The sequence below is a fragment of the Prionailurus bengalensis genome, chromosome B3, assembly GCF_016509475.1.
Source record: "Prionailurus bengalensis isolate Pbe53 chromosome B3, Fcat_Pben_1.1_paternal_pri, whole genome shotgun sequence".
In the NCBI taxonomy this organism is placed as follows: domain Eukaryota; kingdom Metazoa; phylum Chordata; class Mammalia; order Carnivora; family Felidae; genus Prionailurus; species Prionailurus bengalensis.
Window position 1 is genome coordinate 17,950,942 of NC_057355.1, and position 16,307 is coordinate 17,967,248.

Consider the following 16,307-nt stretch of genomic DNA (forward strand, 5'->3'; position numbering starts at 1 on the left):
CTTAAAAGGGTGTAGTAAAACATCATTGATTCAAAATCAGAGGTAAATTTTATACTTAAATGTGGTTGCTGAAGGTTACTTTTACATTCCCCGTAAAGAAAAGTTGTTCAGCTAAAGTGCAATGTGGGATTTAATGCAGAGAATTTTGGCTTAATTTAGAAAACATTTGTAACTAGTTTAGCAGAAAGTAATTCAGTGATGCTTACCAGTAGGTGTCAGCCACAGCCCGTGCAGTGGGCTGCTCATTTGTCAGGCTGGTTGGGCCTGTACTAATTAATAAGGGTTCGGGTTTTTCCCCACCCGTGTTGTAATGAACTGCAATTTTCTTAAGGTCACCTTGCTTATTTTTAAATAAAAACACAGTGTATCTAACCGTTAATAAAGATATGGTAATGCACCATTAGCAGTAGAAACATTATTCAGTGCTTAATTGTGTGTGAAGCTGTGTATCTCAAAAGAGCTAACCAGTTTCTCACAGGATAATTAGAATGCTGTTGGATGGCATGAAATCGTCATCTGGAAAAAATGATCTCAGGTCAAGATATGATATTGATCGTAGCAGATAAAATAGATGAGTCTTTTTTCTGGATAAGTTTTTCCTTTTTAGAGGACCAGCTATTATTAAGCCTCTTACTGCCCCCTTCCCTCATCCTTCCATCCCTAGTTGCCTAGTTTGCCTAGGAAGCTTTGTATGTATGCCCATAAATGGAAGTGCATATTCTCCTTAAAAGAGAAGATACCCATACTAAAAGAAACATTTTGAGGATTTCTGCAGATCCAACAGTAACATCTGAGGAAAGACTTGTCATGAAGGATTTCATTGCATATATTGATATCAAAACATGTGGGGAAAAAAAAAAGAATCACAGCATTCAGCATTTGAAAACTAAATATAAGTGACTTTATCAAAAATGGGTACTCAGTAAATGCTTCATTGTTCTCATAACAATATTCGTATTTAATATTTGGTTATCATAAAAGGACAAGGATATATGTGTATATAAGCAGCTTTGGATGCTGTGGCTAAGTATTTAAATTCATCAGTATGCCAACTTAAAGTGGTAATGTCATTTCCTTGTTTAAACCAGTGGATTTCTATTGTGTGCAGAATTTTTAAAAAGTTTTCCCATTTTATAAAATATAAGTTCTAGTGGTCTGTTCCAGGCCACTCTGCGAAGTCATTATAAACCTTCATACCCTATGGCCCAGGCATATCACACTAATGGTGTTTCTCTTACTGTTTAGAACCCAAATTGGATGTAATATGATTGATTACTCAATTATGTAGCAGTCTATGTGCATACCACATTATCGAATGTAATGGTTTTCAATTATATGAGACCTAACATGTTCACTGTTAAAAATTCAAACGATACTACCATAGATTGAGGAATAGAGAGCACCCCTGATCCTTTTCCTAATGATGATCATTGTTACTTGGTTTTTGTCTGAAAAATTAGTTTGTTGCAAATACAAAACCTTCTAGTCCTCAACACCTATTAACACAATTGTTTTTATAACAGGATTTTCGAAAGTGTAAGATCTGTTCAGGAGCAGTGTTCGGGAGTTACAGCAAAATAGATTGTATTTGCAATTTCCCAGACACACCTCCCTGCCTCACATTTTCCTGTGTTGCTTCTTGTGCCTAGAAAGCTGACCAGAACCCTTCCTCTCTGCCCCATAGCAACCTCTGATAATTTATATTTGTCTTTCAGGACTCAAGCTACACCTAATTACTTCTAAAAAAACGATTACTGATTCTTTGTTATTGATACCTAGCTTACCTACAGTATGTTTGAGTGTAGAATAAATATATATCTATTACTCCTGACTCAGTGTGCTCCTTCAGTCTTAACAACTCCTGTCTTTGTGTTTGTGTGAATTTGACCTGGGTGGCGGGGAGGGGGGAGAGGGAGGGAGAGAGAGAGAGGTGCAGGCTGGCTTTCAGTTGCTTAGAGGAGGCTTTTCCTTTTACCCAGCGCCTCCGGCAGAGAGAAGCCCACTTGCAATCTGGGAGTGGAATTTCTGGGATTCTTTTTGTGGAAGGGCCAATCCTTCCAAAATCGGGACTGGGTAAGGCACCTAGATCGTCCCCAGCCTGTCTTTCCAGTGGCCTGTTTCCTACCCCTGCCCCCACCCCCCTCCCAATCACCTGAGCCCCAGGACCACTCTGTCCTGAGCTTAGTTAGGTCTGGCTTTCTGGCACCTGGGGATTTCCCTTATTTATTTAGTTTTTCCGAGGCACACAATTGGAAGTTTGGGGGTGAGTATTAGTTTTCTAGGGCTGTTGTTAACAGATTACACAGGATAGGGGGCTTAAAAGAACAGAAATGTATTCTCACTGTTCTGAAGGCCGGAAGTCCGAAATTAAGATGTGGTCAGGGTTGGCTCCTTCTCAGGACTCTGAGGGAGAATCTGTTACTGTTTCCTTGGTTCTGGTGGTTGCCAGTGATCCTTGATGGTCCTTGGCTGTGTCACTCCAGTATCTGGCTCTGTTGTCAGATGGCATCCTCCCCTCTGTGTATGTCTATTAAGAACAGTGTAACTTCTTCTGTGGCCGTTTCTCAGAAAGACACTGATTTTATTTATTTATGTATTATGTATTTATTTAAAGTTATTTATTTTTTATTTTTTAATTTAATTTTTTATTTTTTAAAATTTACATCCAAATTAGCATATAGTGAAACAATGATTTCAGGAGTAGATTCCTTAATGCCCCTGACCCATTTAGCCCATCCCCCCTCCCACAACCCCTCCAGCAGCCCTCAGTTTGTTCTCCATATTTATGAGTCTCTTCTACTCTGTCCCCTTCCCTGTTTTTATATTATTTTTGTTTTCCTTCCCTCATGTTCATCTGTTTTGTCTCTTAAAGTCCTCATATGAGTGAAGTCATAGGATTTTTGTCTTTTCTGACTAATTTCACTTAGCATAATACCCTCCAGTTCCATCCACGTAGTTGCAAATGTATTTATTTTTCAGAGAGAGAGAGAGAGAGAGAGAGAGCAAGCAAGGGAGGGGCAGAGAGAGATGCAAACGGAATTCCAAGCAGGCTCTGCACTGTCAATGCAGATCCCAATGCACTGCTCAAACCCACGAAACTGCTAGATAATGACCTGAGCCGAAATCAAGAGTTGGGCATTAACCCACTTGAGCCACCCAGGTGCCCCAAGACACTGATTTTAAGCGTTCAGATTTATAGATTTAAACTGTAGTATGGGCCATGTAAGCATAAAACCCAGACCTGCTGATTTATTATTTTTGCATTATTTCCTTCAGATTTACACTGCCCCCCCCCACCAAAGATAATACTCTGTGTTTAAGCTCATTAAAACTGTTTGTACATTTCTCAAAGATAAAATTTAATTCTGAGTTTTTAATTTTCAGCCAGAAAACCTTGCTCAGAAGCTTCCAAACCTTGTGGAACTGTGAGTCTGTTTATTCATATTTTTATACACAACAAGAATGAAAATACTTTTAAGTTATTTGAAATACTAGGACATATAATTTTAATGTATTCATTTATTATATTTTGGTGTCATGGTCATAGAGGTAGACCTGAAGTTCTGCTAACCCCAATAGTATTTTAAAGTATTTTACCATTTAAATTTGTGTTTTAAATGTTTCACCTCAAGGTAGTAAAGATAATGAAAGATACTTTCACCCACCCCCCACCCCCCCACCCCTGGGTACAGCCTCTTTGTCACAGAATCCTTCTGGATAGTCAGTATAATTGGGAAGATTTATTATTGTTACTACATATGATACTTGATATAAATAGTCCAATGGTATAAAAGGTTTAACACACAGAGGAAAAGCCTATTTCTCTGTGTCCTCCACACTGCATTTGTTTTTTTAATTCTTTTGACAATTACCTCCATAATGCTAAATAATATGTTTACACCTTTGTTTTCTGGTGCATCAACTTTAAGTCTCTATTGACTTACCCGTAAGGAAGATACTTAGAACCTTACATTTCCCTTGCTTTCCAGCTCCCTGCTAATTTTGTTGAAGGAGGAGTTTGCACTGCTGTTTTTTGTTCTCTTAATTATTTGGCAAAATTTTCAGGAGGTAAAGTAAGGAAAACTAACTTTATACCTCCATCTTTAATCTGGGAGTCTGTCATTTCCTGTCTCCCCACCGCCCCATCCTTTTATTTTGAAAAATTTCAAACTAACAGAAAAGTTGAAAGCATAATACAGTGAACACCCATATACACTTCACATAAATTTAACCAGTTAACATTTTGCCACATTGGCTTTCTCTTTCTGTCTCCTACAGTCTTCCTCCCTTCTTCCCTTTCCAGCTCTCACACGCACACACACACAAATTATAGACATTATGATACTTTACTACTAAATATATCAGTATGTATCTCCTAATAATAAGGGCAGTATTGCACATAATTATACTATTATCACACTTTAAAAGTAATATTAACTCAGTAATATCATCTAATATGCATTTCATATTTTAATTACCCTAATCCCTCCCGTCCCCAATGTCTTTAAAGTATTGTGCAGATTTGTCTGATTTTTTTCCTCTTGATTAGATTCAGTTTAATCATCTTTGGTAATGTTCTACCCCATTTGCTTTGTCAAGTTTTTAATTTCATTCTCTTTATATATGTGTGTGTGTGTGTATATATATATATATATATATATATATGCATATTTTTTGAAAGCCTTTGAGAGCGTTGCATACATCATTTTTTTTTTTTTACCTCTAAATAGTCCAGTGTATATTTCCAAGAAAGATGTCTTAACATTATTTTAGGTCTATTTTTTGTTTTTATAGGTTCTTTATAGTTTCCTTCATATAGGTTTTGAACATTTCTAAAATATATTTCTAAACATTTAATATATAATTTTTTGCTAGTGTAAATGAATTTTCTTTTTTTTTAATTTTTTTTTTTTAACGTTTATTTATTTTTGAGACAGAGAGAGACAGAGCATGAATGGGGGAGGGGCAGAGAGAGAGGGAGACACAGAATCAGAAGCAGGCTCCAGGCTCTGAGCCATCAGCCTAGAGCCCGACGCAGGGCTCGAACTCACGGACCGTGAGATCGTGACCCGGGCTAAAGTCAGACGCTTAACCGACTGAGCCACCCAGGCGCCCCTGTAAATGAATTTTCTGTTAGCTCTTCTAAGCAGTTATTTTTTCAATATATGACCACTGTTGGTTTTAGTATGTTAACTTTATATCCTGCTACCTTGCTAAAATCTTACTGAATTAGTTTTATCATTGATCCCTCAAGGTTTTTCAGGAATACTCTCATGTCTGAAAATACAGATAGTGTTGTTTCTTTTTTTCTAAACCTTAATGCCTTTTATTTATTTTCTCTAGTCTAACTGCATTGGCTAGTCCCTCCAGAACAGTGTGAAATTGTACTTGAGATAATGGGCATCCTTGTTTTGTTTCTGACCTTAGTGGGAATGCCTCCAGGGTTGCCCCATAAGAAAGATGCTGACTTTACAATTAATGTGTGTATGTTCTATTGTGTTAAGTAAATACCCATTTGTATTAATAATCTATTGCTGCTTAACAAATTACCCCAGAATGTAGTGACTTAAACTGTAGTAGGGGTGCTTAACAGAGTAAATACTTATTATCTCATATTTTCTGAAGGTCTAGAATCTGGGCTTGGCTTAGCTGGGTATCTTGACCTCAGTGTCTCTTTCAAGGCCGCAATCAAGGTTGTTGCCCAGGGCTGCTGTTTTTACCTGAACATTCAACTAAAGAAGTATCCTCTTCTGTGTTCACTCATGTGGTTTTTGGCAGGATTCAGTTAATCTCAGGTTGTTGGTCCGAAGGTCTCAGTTCCTAGCTGGCTGTTGGCAGGAGGACTCAACTCCCTTAGTTCTTGCCACTTGGCTTCTCTATAGTATTGCTCCCGACATGGCGGCTGGCTTCCATCAGCACAAGGGAAAAAGCAAGAGAGGGTATGCAAGACAGGAGCCACAGCCTTTTTGTCATCTAATCATGGATGTGACATCCCATCACTTTTGCTATTTTCTGTTCATTAGAAACAAGTCAGTAGGTCCAGCCCACACTTAAGGGGAGGCTATAACACAAGGGCCTAAATGCCAGGTAGTGGAGATCAGTGGAGACCGTCTTGGGGGCTGCCTACCACATCATTAATTCTGACTTCCTCAAGAATTTTTATTAGTAATGGGTGTGGAATTTATTCAAAGCCTTTTTCAGACTTTAAAGAAAAAATTCTTGAGGACTTCAGGCAGAAAAATGAAACAGTCGTGAAGATGAAGATAATTGCAATGTAATTCCCCAAACTGTATTATATATCCAGCGGTGGTTGCTTTCAGGCTTGACAGTGTTTTTCTTTGAGCCCTTTAAAAGTATTTTTATATAATATGTATAATATAATGTGTAAATGTTTATATATAAGTTATATACTATAACATAAATAATATAACTGTTATGTGTATATTATATAATTATATTATTATATATTAAATATACTGTATATTATATAACATAATTATTAAGTATGTATTAAATTAATAATTATATATTTATTATTAAATATTAAAACAATGATCTATGAATAATATATATTAAATATATTATTAATATGTATTATATGTTATGTAAATATACTATATATAATAAGTTAGTGGGATTTTAGTCATTTTCCACATGTATTAATATATCATTTTTGTCTGGCTACTTTCAAGATTTTGTTTTTTGGTTTTCAGAAATTTGATGTGCCTTGGTTTAATTATCTTTGTATTTATGTTGGAGTTTGTTGAGCTACTTGAATCTGTGAATTTATGTCTTTTCCCAAATTTAATACATTTTCAATTATTATTTCTTTGAGTAATTTTTATGCACTGTTCCCTTTCTCCTTCTTGGGCACTGTTTACACATTACATCTGTTAATGTTGTCCTACATTCCTCTGAGGCACTGTTCATGTTTCCTTTAAGCTTTTTTCTCTCTGCATCTTAGATTAGGTCATTTATACTGATCTTTTTCAAGTTCATAAACTCTTTCCTTTGTAACATTAATCCTGTTGTTTAGCTTCATCTTGTAATTTTTTCAGTTTTAGGATTTTCTTTCTTTTATTCTATTTCTTTATATTATAGGCATATTTTACTTTAGATCACTATGTATATCTATATAAAAATTTCTTGTCTGCTAATTCCAACATCTTGGTTATCTTGAGCTTGATCTCCATTGTTTATTGTTGTTAATGGATCACATTTTCTTGGGTTTTCATATGTTGAATAATTTTAGATTATATCATGATAATTGGGGATTTTATGTCTTGGAGACTGGAATCTGTTGTATTCATTCAGAGAGTGTTGATATTTTTGCTTTAGGAGGTAATTTACCTGGTTTGACTCAGACAAGTAAACTGGTTTTTGGAGGGCAGCTGAAAACTCAGTCCAGTTCTTTCACCTGGACTGTAATTTCTTCCATATTTGCATGGTTCTGGGATTGCCATTGATTTAGACAACGTTTATAAATAGAATTTGGGGTTACGCTTCCCTGGCTCTTTTTTTCGGGTATTTTCCCTTTACTTGCCAGTGGTCATGGTTTCCCTGAACTCTGTCCTCCTGTTCTTTAGGTTAGTAAGAATGAAGTTTCCTATTAGAATTTTAGCCACTTTGCATGGTAACTGTCTGTACCCTGCCTTACACTAAATGCTGCTTAAAAAACAAAACTCAAACTCACCCAGTGCCATTCATTCTTCTAAGGTTTGACTCTTCTCCAGGATGGCTTGTTTTTGTTTACTCTGTAGTGCCTTAGAGTCGTGTGTGTGTGTGTGTGTGTGTGTGTGTGTGTGTGATCTGCCAGAGATCAGTCTGGTGGGAGTTTATTCTGCTGTACTGAATTGGAACTTGCATTCTTTTATTTTAACCTCTCTGTGTCTTTATAACTCAAGTGATTTTCTTGAAGTCGACATTAGTTGGTTTGATTTTTGACCAATCTGACAATCTAGGCCATTTAACTGGAGTGTTTAGATCGTATTACATTTAATGGGATTACTGATATGATTCATTTTAAGTCAACCATCTTACAATTTGGTTCTATGCGTCTCAACTGTTATTTATTTTTTCCCTCATCTCTCCTTCTTTAAAATTATTTCAGTGTTATGTAGGACCCCATTTTACTAACCACTACTGACTTATCAACTCTCAGTGTTTTAAGGCTTACGTTGTGCTTCCTTAACCTTTTACAGTCTCCCTTCACATAACAGACCACTTCACTTGTAATGTGGGAACTGTACATCAGTACTTCGTTCTTTGTGCTGTTGTTGTATATGTGTGTTTGTGTATCTGTCAGCATACGAATATATGTACGTATCATGTGTATGTCAGTCCGGGGCCAGTTGGGAGATAGAAACCGTACCCCTAGTTGAAACAGGGAAAATTAATATAAAGAATTGCTGACTAGTGAGGTGTTATTAACCGCTAAAAGAGATTAAGAGAACTCTGTGGTATTCAGAAGTAGCAAGTACAAAAAACAGCTACTACTTCTGGGCTGAGAGAAAGTAGACAAGGAAGGGACTGAAAAGACTTAGGAGAGCTCCAGCCCCTAGGCTGAGATTGAGAGCTCTTCAGTGAAGGGCCTGACTGGGAGCATACAGCCTGCTGGTGGCCGAGAAGCTTGCCAGCTGGTTTAGGCTGGAGCCCATCTGTAATATCAGCTCAGTGTTGGAGGAAGGTGTTGGTAGTCTGGAGCTGTTGTGTAGAAGCAGCTTGACAGTGTGGCCTACCTGCCACAGAAGTGGCCACGGGGTGGTAGTACAGTTGCCTGAGGCCCGTTGAAGCTGGTATGTAGAAGTGCATTGATGGATGGGGAGAGTGGGCCTGGGGGTGCGGCCAGAGCTGCTTCAGAGCTGGGTGGGGAGTTCACGGTTGGAGGATGCAGCTTGAGGTTTCCCAACAGGGCTGCCGAGGTGAGTGCTTCTGGGCCTTGGCTCCTGTGCTAAATAAACAGTTCCTGCGGGACTGGACCCAGAAGGGAGGTCCTTGCTGCTGCTGTCATCTGATAGAGTCACTCCAGTGCCCTCTTCCAGCCCTAATGTTAGGCCAGTTGACAAGGGAGAGTTGACAGCGTCCAGGTCAATCGGGTATAGAAGGTAGATCTGGAGCTGACACACCAAACTGATACATTGTTAAGTCTCAAGAAATTTAAAATGAGGAAAATTGTCTTTTATATGCATCCCTATATTCTTTCTCTCAGATTTCGTTTACCTGAGTAAAGTCTTTATCTCTCCTTTTTTAAAACAAATTAAACTTTTTCCTTTGAGATAATGATGGATTCTCATGGAATTGTAAGAAATAATACAGAAAGATCCCGTATACCCTTGTAGTTTCCAGCAGCATTCACATCTTGCATAACTATAGTGCAAGATGAGCACCAGAAAATTGGCACTAGTGTTATCTTCCTCCAGTGTTCATCATTTTCTGTGCACTCATTTGTGTGTGTGTGCCTGTGTTCTGTGCAATTTTATCACATGTGTACCTTTTTACAATCCCTACCATAGTCGGGTAGAGAGAGTACTTTCATCACTGCAAGCATTGCTTTAACTGCCCTTTAATTTTTTAATTTTTATTTATTTTTAAATATGAAATTTATTGTCAAATTGGTTTCCATACAACACCCAGTGCTCATCCCAACAGGTGCCCTCCTCAATGCCCATCACCCACCCTCCCCTCCTTGAACTGCCCTTTTATAATCATGTTACACACGGTTCCCAAACCCTGGTAACTGCTACTCTGTTCTCCATCTCTATCATTTTATCACTTTAGCAATATTATGTAAGTGAAAGCATATAGTATGTAACCTTTTGGGACCTTTTTTTCATCCAGCACAATCCCTTGAGATCCATTCAAATTGTTGTATGTATCAATAGTTTGTTCCTCTTTGTTGCTGAATTATATTTCATGGTATGGATGTAATGCAGTTTCTTAGACCATTTACCCATTGAAGGACATATTGGTTGTTTTGTTTTTATGTGTAATAATTGATACTGCTTGTAGCATTTCTGTACTTTTATTTATTTTTTTGGTGAATAAGTTTCCATTTCTCTGAGATAAATGACTAAGACTGCAATTGCTGAGTCCTGTGGTAATTACACGTGTCACTTTTTTTTTGGTTGAGATATAATTCACATACCATAAAATTCACCCTTTTAAGTATATAATTCAGTGGTTTTTAGTATATTCACAAGGTTGAACAACCATTACCGCTGTCTAATTCCAAAACATTTTCATCACCTCAAAAGAAACCCATTTAGCAGTCATACCCCCCTCCCCCAACCCCCTAATAACTCCTTGGTGACCAATAATCTGCTTTCCATTTCTATGGCTATGCCTGTCTTGGACATTTCATGTAAATGGAATCATACAGTATGTGGCCTTTTGGGTCTTGCTGCTTTAACATAGCATGTTTTCAGGGTTCATTTATGTTGTAGTATGTTTCAGAATGCATTCTTTTTTGTGGACATACCATGTTTTGTTTATCCATTCTTTAGTTGATAGATATTTGGGTTGTTCACACATCTTGGCTATGGTGAATAATGCAGTTATGAACATTTCATGTAGAAGTTTATATATGAACGTGTATTTTCAGTTCTTTAGGGTTTATCCTACTGGTGGAATTGCATTGTTAGCTTTGTTTAACCTTTTGAGGAACTGCCAAACTGTTTTCCAAAGCTGCATCATTTTACAGTTCCACCAACAGTATGTGAGGATCCTAACTTCTTCTCCACATCCTCATTAACACTTGTTACTTTCTGTCCTTTTGATTATTGTCATCCTAGTAGGTGTGAATTGGTATATCATAGTTTTGATTTGTATTTTTCTTTTGATCTTTTTTCATTTGCTTATTGGCTGTTTATATATTTCTTTGGAGAAATGTCTATTCAAATCTGTTTTCTATTTTAAAATTATGATATTTTTATTGTAGAGTTGTAAGAGTTTTTTATGTATTTGGATGCCTTATATATTTGAGATAGCTCTATATATTTAAGTGCTTTATATTTTTGAGATATATATATTTATATATTTGAATGCTTTATATATTTGATACCATATCAGATATATACTTTTAAAATATTTTCTTCCATTCATGGTTTATCTTTTCACTTTCTTGATAATTTTTTATCTGGCATTTTGTGTTTCGGTATCATATCTATGAAATTGTTTTAATCCAACATTATGAAGATTTACCTCTGTTTTTCTTACTTAAGTTGTATCATTTTAGCTCTTACATTTAGGTCTTTGATCCATTTTGAGTGAATTTTTGCATAGGATGCAATGTAAAGGCCTAACTTCTGTTTTTGCATATGCAACTCTAGCTATCTCAGCACCATTTATTGAAAAGGATACCCTTTCCCTATTGAATTGTCTTGGCACCTTTGTTAAAAATCATCTGACCATGAACATGTTGGCATATTTCTGGACGCTCAGTTTTTTCCCATTGATCTATTTGTCTATCTTTTTGCCAGTAGCACACAACTTGATTACTGTAGCTTTATAGTTAAGTTTTGAAATTGAGAAGTATGATTCCTTCAACATTATTCCCATTTCTCAAAATTGTTTTAGCTCTTCTAAATCCCCTGCGTTTCCATGTGAGTTTTAGCATCTGCTTGTCAAATTATGAAGAAAAAAAGGTATCTGTGATCAATGGTGGCGATGGTATTGAATCTTTAAATCAATATGTGGAATATTGCTGTCTTATGTCTTCTAATCTATGAATGTGAGATGTCTTTCCATTTAATTAGGTCTTCAATTTCTTTCAACATTTTTGTGTTTGAACACCAAACACTTTTCAGTGTGAAAATCTTGAATTTGTTAAACTTATTCCTAAGTTTAACTTATTCTTTTTTAAAATTAAAAAAAAAATTTTAAAAAAAAAAAATTTTTTTTTCAACGTTTTTATTTATTTTTGGGACAGAGAGAGACAGAGCATGAACGGGCGAGGGGCAGAGAGAGAGGGAGACACAGAAACGGAAATAGGCTCCAGGCTCTGAGCCATCAGCCCAGAGCCTGACGCGGGGCTCGAACTCATGGACCGCGAGATCGTGACCTGGCTGAAGTCGGACGCTTAACCGTAAAAAAAATTTTTTTAAGTAGGCTTCACACTCAGTGCAGAGCTCAATATGGGGCTTGAACTCATGACCTGAGCTGAAATTAAGAGTCGGATGCTTAACGAACTGAGCTACCCAGGCGCCCCAGTATTTATTCTTTTGATGCTGTTATACATGGAATGGTTTTTCTTAATTTCACATTAGAATTGCTCATTGTCTGGTATGTAAGAATACACCTGATTTTTGTATATTGATCTTTTATCCTCAGCCTTGCTGAACTCATTTATTAGCTCTAATTTTTTTTTTTTTGTAGATTCCATAGGATTTTCTATATACAAGATCATGTCATCTGCCAGTGAAGATAGTTTCATTCCTTCCTTTCCAATATGTATGCCTTTTATTTCTTTTTCTTGCTTTATTTTTGGCTGTAACATGGAATATTGAATAAAAGTGGTGAGACCAGACATCTTTGTGTTGTTTCTGCCTGATGTTAGGGGGAAAGCTTCCAGTCTATTGCCATTCAGTGTGATGATGGCTATAGATTTTTCATAGGTACCCTGTATGTAATTGAGGAAATTCCCTTTTATTGCTTGTTTGTTGAGTATTTTTAGCATAAAAGGGTGTTTGATTTTGTCATATGGTCTTTTTTTCATCTACTGAGATGAATGTGTTTTTTTTTTCTTTATCCTGTTAATATAGATGTTGATTTTTGCTTGTATGTTGAACCAACCCTGCATCAATGAGGGAAAATCCCATTTGGTCGTGGAGTATAATCCTTTTTATAAGTTGCTGGGTTTGGCTTACTAGTATTTTGTTGATGAATTTTGTGTCTGTATTCATAAGGGAAACTGGTCCTTGGTCTTCCTTTGTTGCGATTTCCTTGGTTTAGTTATCAAAGTAATATTGGCCTCATAGAATGAGTTGAAAGAGTTCCCTCCTCTCCTTTTCCTTTCCTTTTCTTTTTTTTTTTTTTTTAAGTTATCTGCTCAGTTACCTTAGTGGTCACCTGATGGTTAGATTAGAGATTTCCTTTGCTACCTGAATCCAGTAGTCTCCCAGTCTTTGCTGAGGACTTCTGTTATTGTATGGTGGCATGCCTTCAGCTCCCAGCCAGGCATTTGACAAGTTTGCCTTGTCCTGCGCTTCCTGCTTATGCAGGAGCCTCAAGTTCGGCAGAGCTGATTGCTTAGAGTCTTTCACCTCTTTCCTGAGCATTTGCATGTTTCTGACCTGCCTTAGACCTTCTAGAATTCCAGAAATACACCAGAGCTTTTCACAGCTCCTCTGGACATCTTGCCCAGCTTTTCCATTTAAGGTTTTTGGTTGTCTATTGTTTGCACCAGCTGTTATTTATTGACTCAGGTGGGTGTGAAGTCAAACAATTGCCCATAATGTGTTTCAACTGGGGAAAGAGTTTTTGTAGGGGGCAAGTTTCTAGGCAGAGCAAATTAAAAAGAGCTTTGCAGGTGGGGCCTTTCAGGGACCCTTGAGACAAAATCAAATGACGCCAGTTCCCTGGGAGTGAGTGCTGACCTGGTTTTGTCCCTTCAGGTGCTAGGCACGCTGCCGCTTTTTCACTTCGATTGTGGACCGGGTTTTTGTTTTGTTTTTCCATGCTTCTGCAGAGTGGAGAGTGAGGGATACAATTAGAAGAATTGAAAATGCCCCAAAGTTCACACAGCTCACTGTGCTTGCTGAGATTTTTGCCATTTTTCTTAAGATATAACCCTCCTTGTATCACTTTGGTTAGTTTCCAGAGTTTTGTACATAAGCTTCTTACTACTACTTTTGCCAATATTCTTGTTGATTTTATGTAAAATAATTTTTGGAGGCCCTTACTCTTTCACTTTTGTTCTGGATTTGTAGTTTCCTAAGAAATTGCCAAATAATTTTTCCAGGTTGGCTCCACCTTTTTATATTCTCCCCGAGCAAGGTATTGTTTCAGTTTCTCCACATCTCACCAGTATTTGGTGTTACCATTAGTTTTTATTTTTGTCATTTTGATAGATGTGTGGTTTTATGTCATTGTGATTTTAATGTATATTTTTCTAATGGTTAATGATACTGAACATCTTTTCAAGTATGTGTTGGTTACCTGTGTCTTTTCTTCAGTGAAACGCATTTGTTGCTCTTTTTCTAGTTGGATTTATTTTTATTCTTCAGTTTTAAGAGGTTTTTATTTATTTATTTTTTTTTTACAAATTATAGAAACCAGTTCTTTGTTGTATATGTTGTTTACAAATATTTTCTCCCAATTTGTAGTTTGTCTTTTCATTCTCTTTTTTTTTTTTTTTTTTTAGAAATTTATTTATTTCAAGAGGAAGAGAGAGAGAGAGAGTCCCAAGCAGGTTTTGCACTGTCAGTGTAGAGCCCAACACGGGACCCGAACTCATGAACTGTGAGAATGTGACCTGAGCCAAAGTCAGACGCTCCCACAACTGAGCCACCCAGATGCCCCTATCTTTTCATTCTCTATTCTTTTGTAGAGCAAAAGTTTTACATTTTATCAGTTCTGCTTTTATGGATCATGTTTTTAGTGTCAAGTCTAAGAATTCCTTGTCTAGCCTTAGGCCCTGAAGATTTTCTGTGAGAAAAAATCTCACATTAGTTTTTTTCTCTGAAAATGTTACAGTTTTTGTTTTACAAACATCTTCATAGTCTTGAAGTTTTTGCTTGTTTGTTTTGATCTTCTGGAATTAAAATGCTTTCTTTTTTATATAGATGGCAAACAGCCCATATTATTTTATTTTTAAAGTTTACTTTGAGAGAGAGAAAGTGCATAAGCAGGGGAGAGGTGGAGAGAGAGGGAAAGCAAGAATCCCAAGCAGGCTTCATGCTGTCAGTGCCGAGCCTGACATGGGGCTTGAGCCCATGAACCATGAGATCATGACCTGAGCCAAAATCAAGAGTCAGATGGATGTTCAGCCAACTGAACCACCCAGGCACCCCTGGAATTAGAATTCTTGATGACTTTTTTTTTTCTTTTCTTTCAGCACTTTTATGATATTCATTATCATCTAGCTTGCACGGTTTCTGAAGAGACATCTCCTGTTATTCTTATATTTGTTCCTCTGTATGTAATGTGTTTATTTTTTCTTTATCTACGTTGAAGATTTTTGATTTTATGCTCATTTTCAGGGATTTGATTTTGATATATCTTGTGGTTTTCTTTTTTTTTTTTAATTTTTTAACCTTTATTTATTTTAGTTTTGAGAGACAGACACAGAGTGCGAGAGGGGGAGGGACAGAGAGAGAGGGAGACACAGAATCCAAAGCTGCAGGCTCTGAGCTGTCAGCACAGAACCTGACATGGGGCTCGAACTCACGAACAGTGAGATCATGACCTGAGCTGAAGTCGGCCGCTCAACTGACTAAGCCACCCAGGAACCCCTTCTTTTTCTTTATATTTGACATTCGTTTAGCTTCTTGGGTTTGTGTTTCTATGATTTTCATCAAATTTGGCAATTTTTTGACGTTATTTCTTTAGATATTTATTTCTATACTCCTGTCTCTGTTTCTGGGACTCTTGCATGTTTGTTACACTGTTTAGTATTTTCCTTTAATCACTGACACTCTTTTCAGTTTTTTTCCATCTTTTTTTGTCTCTGTGTGCTTCAACATGGACAAATTGTATTTCTCTGTCTTCAATGTCAGTAATATTTTCTTCTTCAGTATCTAATTTGCTGTTCATCCCACCTAGTGAAGTCGTTTTACTTTGTTCATTATGTTTTTGATCTCTAGAAGTTCTGTTTGGTTCTTCTTCATACCTTAACGTCTCTCTTGCAGTGTTCATATTATCCTTTAAATAGCTTGCTATATTTTTTGTAGTTGTTCTAATGCCTTTGTTTGCTAATTTTATTGTTTCTATTATACTGGATCTACTTGTATTGACTGTTTTTAATCCTGGGTATTGGTCACACTTTCTTGATTCTTGGCATATCTACTACTTTTCGATTGGATGCTGGATCTTATAAGTTTTACATTGGTGAGTCTGTAGACTTTGTTGTCTGCCTTTTTCTTGTGCTGCCTTATTCTGGCATGAGGTTATTTGCAGTTTAGTTTGATCTTTTCATGGTTTGTCTCCACACTTTGTGAGGACAGGTCTAGAGTAATCTCTAGTGGTATTTTAACCCTATTACTAAGGCATGGCCTTTATAGGATCTGATTTGAATGTGCCAAATAATCAATAAGACTTGCTGCTCAGAACTTAAATGACTTCTAGTCTGGTGTGAGCTCTGTGGACCATGC

The 16,307-nt window shown here is 36.8% G+C and overlaps 1 protein-coding gene across 3 annotated transcripts in view; it reads left to right on the plus strand.

The window, feature by feature from the left end:
- Positions 1-16,307, plus strand: part of LRRC28 (leucine rich repeat containing 28) — a 153,839-nt gene that overhangs the window by 14,689 nt on the left and 122,843 nt on the right. For all 3 annotated transcript variants that reach the window (XM_043554785.1, XM_043554787.1, XM_043554786.1), the window contains one exon: positions 3,385-3,425. In XM_043554785.1, the coding sequence (XP_043410720.1) occupies positions 3,385-3,425 (41 nt within the window). The remainder of the gene's footprint in view (positions 1-3,384; positions 3,426-16,307) is intronic.